The sequence below is a fragment of the Aplidium turbinatum genome, chromosome 11, assembly GCF_918807975.1.
Source record: "Aplidium turbinatum chromosome 11, kaAplTurb1.1, whole genome shotgun sequence".
Taxonomy (NCBI): domain Eukaryota; kingdom Metazoa; phylum Chordata; class Ascidiacea; order Aplousobranchia; family Polyclinidae; genus Aplidium; species Aplidium turbinatum.
The window spans coordinates 26,207,902-26,213,360 of NC_137482.1; the positions used below are offsets into that span (position 1 = coordinate 26,207,902).

At 41.1% G+C, this 5,459-nt stretch overlaps 1 protein-coding gene across 1 annotated transcript; it reads right to left on the minus strand.

Annotated features, from left to right (window-relative positions):
• Window positions 1-362: 362 nt before the first annotated feature.
• On the minus strand, window positions 363-794 carry LOC145780361 (uncharacterized). The gene has a single exon (XM_082592062.1). It carries the CDS (start codon window positions 792-794, stop codon window positions 363-365), a length of 432 nt encoding a protein of 143 aa, XP_082448188.1.
• Between the last annotated feature and the right edge of the window lie 4,665 nt (window positions 795-5,459).

The window sequence follows — 5,459 nt, forward strand, 5'->3', positions numbered from 1 at the left end:
TTGTTGCAGTACATAATAAAGAGCGCATAGACTGTAAAACATCAGGTAGAACACACTCCCATTTAGAAATAGGAAGATCTCGAGTTTTCAAAGCAAGTTTTACAGAAGTCCAAATTACGTCGTTGTATCTTTCGCGTTGGCCATTAGCCCGTGGATTGTATATAGAGGTTCTGCTGGTAGGAATACGCAAACTGTACATGTAAGACACAAAATCCTTAGACATAAACGATGCACCTCTATTCGAATGCACATAACCACGTTTACCAAACATTGCAAAAAGACTAGACATGCACGAGATTACAGTTTCAGTGTCTACTTTACTACAAGGAAAGGCGAAAGGAAATCGAGAGTAGGCTACTCATCTATACTACAGTCAGAATGTATTTGTTATTCGTAGCAGAAGGTGAAGGTCCTTTGAAATCGATGCTTAAGCGCTCCATAGGTTGCGTAGCTTTTATCAATGGAATTTCAATTGGCTTGTAAAACTTAGGTTTCAACTCAGCACAAATTTTACAAGCGGATGTCATTTTACGGATGTCATCAATAGAATAAGGCAAATTCTTTGTTTTAACATAATGATGCATGCGAGTTACTCCAGGGTGGCACAAGGCCGCATGAATTTCATACAACGAATTGTCCATCATAGTTGCACGATACACTCTAGATAAAGTGTCGGGAGCAGTATTATACTTCCCTGCTCGATAAACGATTTCATAATCGTACTGTGATAGTTCCAGTCGCCATCTCAAAATTTTTGCGTTTTTTACCTTGCCGTGGTTGTTGCTGTTGTACATGAATGCCACCGATTTTTGATCTGTGACAAGTTTGAATCGGCGTCCCGCTAGAAAATGATTCTATTTTCGAATGGCTGTAACGTTACTGGGATTGCCGGTTGAATGCTTCTGATTAAGAGTAGCTGACAACGACACTAGATTGTTGGTATCAGAAAGTACATCTTGTATTACGCCACGTGTGAAGCGATCAAGGTGGATTCAGAAACGTCACTGACTTCTCGTGGTGAGAGCGTAGATCGAACAGGAAAGAAGATTACCACACCAGTGTGTTTTATAGGCGAAATCAGTCACCCTTGGCGAGTGCTGCCAGACGCAGTGCTAATTAATTAAAACTTGAAACAGTTGAGAGTACGGTAGGCTAAGCAATTCAATTAAGATAACTGCACTGCAGAATATTGGTTGATGACGAATGCGAGACAGCAGTCGGTACATACGTTGGCCCCAGTCAAAACGACGTTGAAACGTAGATGAAACGTCGTGAATGACGAAAACAGTAAGTTATGATTTAGGGTTAGAAACTGAAATTCAATACTGGGGCGCAATTGAAATTGAATACTGGGGCGCAACTGTAAAATCAGCCATGAGAGAAAAAAAGTTACAAGCGTTTTTTTTTTAGAGAAAAATTAAGCATAAGGCACCTGCAGCTAATAAGGCCCGCTAATTTTCAAACCTCAATATTTTTCTAAATACTGCATAATTTTGAACGAAACTTGGAATGAGGATACTTTGGGTCTATCTAAACAACATATCTATGAAACAAGTTTCTAAGTTAATAGGGTTGTAAAATATTAAAAAAATAAAAAAAATCTCAAGCGGGCCTTATTAGATGCACGTGTTGTGAATAAGGCCCGGTTTGAATTAGCACCAAAAGTGATGGAAAAGGTGTATTTTCACAATAACAACACCACAAAACAAATTCTAATCGACAACACAGGCACATAACTAATAATTAAATACACAGAGACAACTATTCCCTCCCTGCCCCAATGGGGTGGTTCAAAAAAAGTGAAATTTTGAAATTTTAAAGTCTCACCCTTTCAAAACTTTCCATTTACTATAAAAACACCTTGTGTAAAATATTTTTGAAAAATATTAATGTTTAGGGGTAGCTCAAGGCTTTCGAAATTTGAGGGTATTTGACGAAATGGTCAAACTTTAAATACCTGTATTTCGTAAACCCTTAAAGCAAACATACATCTGTTTGGGTTCATTTTCATCAGGTTGGAGAGTACTATAACTTGGTAAAGTCAAACAATGGTAAACATGTACTTTTGGAAAATTGCGATTTTAAAATTTTTACAAAATGAATACAAAAACACTTAATGTGAAGTTTTATACATTTGATATGTTGCAATTGATGTATGTGATGCACAGCACAAAGCACATTTGCACATACAAAGTCAAGTGCCAAACAATTGATAGCCATGTTAGTAGGCCACTGAACTCCTGAATTAGAGCTACTCCTCGTTCTGCGTGGTCGACTGGTCGTTGACAACTTTTATGGCCTGCATAATATCACACGCTGCTTAGAAATCTTCTCGCACTTTCCAAATTTCAAGTCTCTCAAAAAGCATTTGGGATCTTTGTGTGACAAAGTCGACCATACAACTTCCTAGAATTTTTTAAAATTTACATGAATTCGCTTCGGAGGATCCGCATGTCCATCGTTTGCCAATGCGAGAGCCATTTTTCGTTTCACTGCTGCAGGCGCGTTCTTGTCAAACAAGGCCAGTCCAATCAACTTTTCTGATAAATACCACAGGTGGCCAACGAGCTTCACTGACCTTAGAAATGGCTGGGTTAATGTGTTTGTACAAAATCCCAGGGACTGCAAGAGCAGGAGGTCATTGTTGCATAACAGGCTGAGAGAGGAGCTGTCATCCAGGCTTTGAGATAAACCCGAATGGTAAAGAAAGTTATATCTTATACGGTAACCCTTTCTGTTCTTTGCTAGTGAGCTTAAACTGGCTTCTGAACAGCCACACCTTTAACTGGGCAAGCACAAGCAGATATCGTCATCAATGCCTTAAAAGAATGGGGTATTGATAAGAGTGTTCGAGCATTGTGTTTTGACACAATGCTAACACAGGTAGACTTGGGGGGGCACGTGTTCTAATTGAACAAGAACTTGGTACCGATCTTCTGTTTCTTGCCTGTCGTCACCACATTATGGAAATTGTAATTGGAACAGTGTTCATGACCTGCATGGAACCCTCTTCTGGACCAGACATGGGACCCTCTTACTTTTCAAACAATTCCACGCTCATTGGGAATTTCTAGATCTAGAAAACTTTAAAGATGCATCCACGGATGAATATTGAATATGTCAGTGAATCCCTTTCTGACGTCAAGGATGATATCCTGAGTTTGATTGAGAGTCAGCTAGCCAAAACCACCCAAGAAATGATTAGGCCTACCTAGAAATGCTGAAATTGTCTATGATTTTTTTGGTGGAGTTCCTGCCAACGAAGTTAAGTTCAGGGCTCCGGGATCGGCGCACTAAGCCCGTTGGATGCTGAAAGTTATCTATAACATAAAGGTGTGGCTATTCAGAAGCTAGTTTAAGGTCATTACCAAAGAACAGAAAGGTGTTACGAGATATAACCATCTTTACCATTTGGGTTTATCTCAAAGCCTGGATGACAACTCCTCTCGCAGCCTGTGCTCCCAACAATGACCTCCTGATTTTACAGTCCCTGGTACACCCTGGTACCAGTGCCCCATGCTCCATTTTTTAAAAAGCGGCATGGTGTTTTTAGATATGGTAGGGATACTAAAGTATTTTAATTCTGAAATTATGATATTTCCATTGCATTAACAAATTGGATTAATGGTGTAACAAGAATTGTTTAGGTCACTCAAGTCTTTAACCCTCACTTTCTTAACCAGGGGTGCACAACGTTACCCCATGGGCCCATGGGCCTCATTACCAAAATTAGCCTAGTCTGATCATCATCATCAGTCTTGCTTTAATTAGAAAAAAAGTTCAAATTTATTGGTTTTACTGCATCAGCATGCACATATCTTTCACATAAAATGCAAATAAACGGAAGTCAAAGCCGTTTGTTAACTGCAGAACAGTCTAAAATATGTGAAAATTAATAAAACCACTCAATTTCAGCCCCCCCAAACTTCAACTTTCCGTAACTCAAAAAGTTCTCAACTTTAGGCTGTGAAACTTTACCAGTTAGTCTCAATTCACCATAGCACCAATCAGAGCTTCCAATTTTGTTTAAAAGATTTGTAACAACGGAGATCCAGGGGGTGGGCCTTATTACTGGCCGGGCCTTATTAGCTGCAGGTGCCTTATATACAAACAGGTAAGCGTCCATGGCTGTCCATGTCCTGCCTCCGAAGAGATAGGACCTGACACCCATGGAAGCAAACCAGAAAAGTAAAAAAAAATGTATGTAGCCTAACGGTGCGCGAGACAGGATGTTCTAAAGTCATACTATTAGTTCGAGTATTTTGATGAGGACGAGACAGCAGTTGATGTGAAAGTTTGATGATGTATGATGAGCACGACAGCAGGTGATAAGCAGTTCAGTTAGTAGTCCATAGATGGATGACGAGCACAACAGCTGTTGAGTTGTGAGTCCGTTGATGTGTGCCGAATATGACACGAAAGAGGCCAGCTTGTATAGTTGCAAGCTGTGTGACATGCAGACATTGCATGTCGAAAGTGGCGCAAAAAGCGGCACTGGTTATCAATTTTGTTTCAGACCTGCCTATCAACACGGTTGCTGCGAGGGGTTGATGAGAGACTTCAGGGAACTTCAATACAGCACCACGATGATGACACGACAAGCTCACTGATGAGACCACTTCAACATGGCACCACAGCACCCCATGTTCTTCACGACTTGCACTGAGTTGAACAGTCCCTCATCAAATGCCTCAACCACTGAGATGACCTCCTTTACGGCTATTCACAGCCGGCGACGCAACTCCAACATGGTAAATCCCATGTCTGCCGCAACTTCCTGCGACACACCTTGGACGTGCAATTGCTGCATCGTTCATCATTCAAGCCTTCTCTGCGTCAGAAGCACACCGCGACGTCAACCCAACCAGTGCCGCTATTTTGCGCCACTTTCGACATGCAATGGCTGCATGTCACACAGCTTGCAACTATACAAGCTGGCCTCTTTCCTGTCATATTCGTCTTATATCAACGGACTCACAACTCAGCTGCTGTCGTGCTCATCATATACATCACCGAACTTCCAAATCAACTGCTGTCGTCTCGTCCTCCATCAAAATACTCGAAATAATAGTATGACTTTAGAACATCCTTCTCGCACAACCGCGCGCACACCGTTAGGCTACATTTTTTTTTTTTTTTACCATTCTGGTTTGCTTCCATGGGTGTCAGGTCCTATCTCTTCGGAGGCAGGACATGGACAGCCATGGACGCTTACCTGTTTGTATACATGCTTACTTTTTTCTCTAAAAACGCTTGTAAATATTTTTCTCTCATGGCTGATTTTACAGTTGCGCCCCAGCATTCACTTTCACTCACTACATCATAACCTAATTATTCGTCATTCACGACGTTTCATCTACGTTTCAACGTCGTTTTGACTGGGGCCAACGTATGTACCGACTGCTGTCTTATATTCGTCACCAGCCATTATTCTGCGGTGCAGTCCAACGTTATCATAA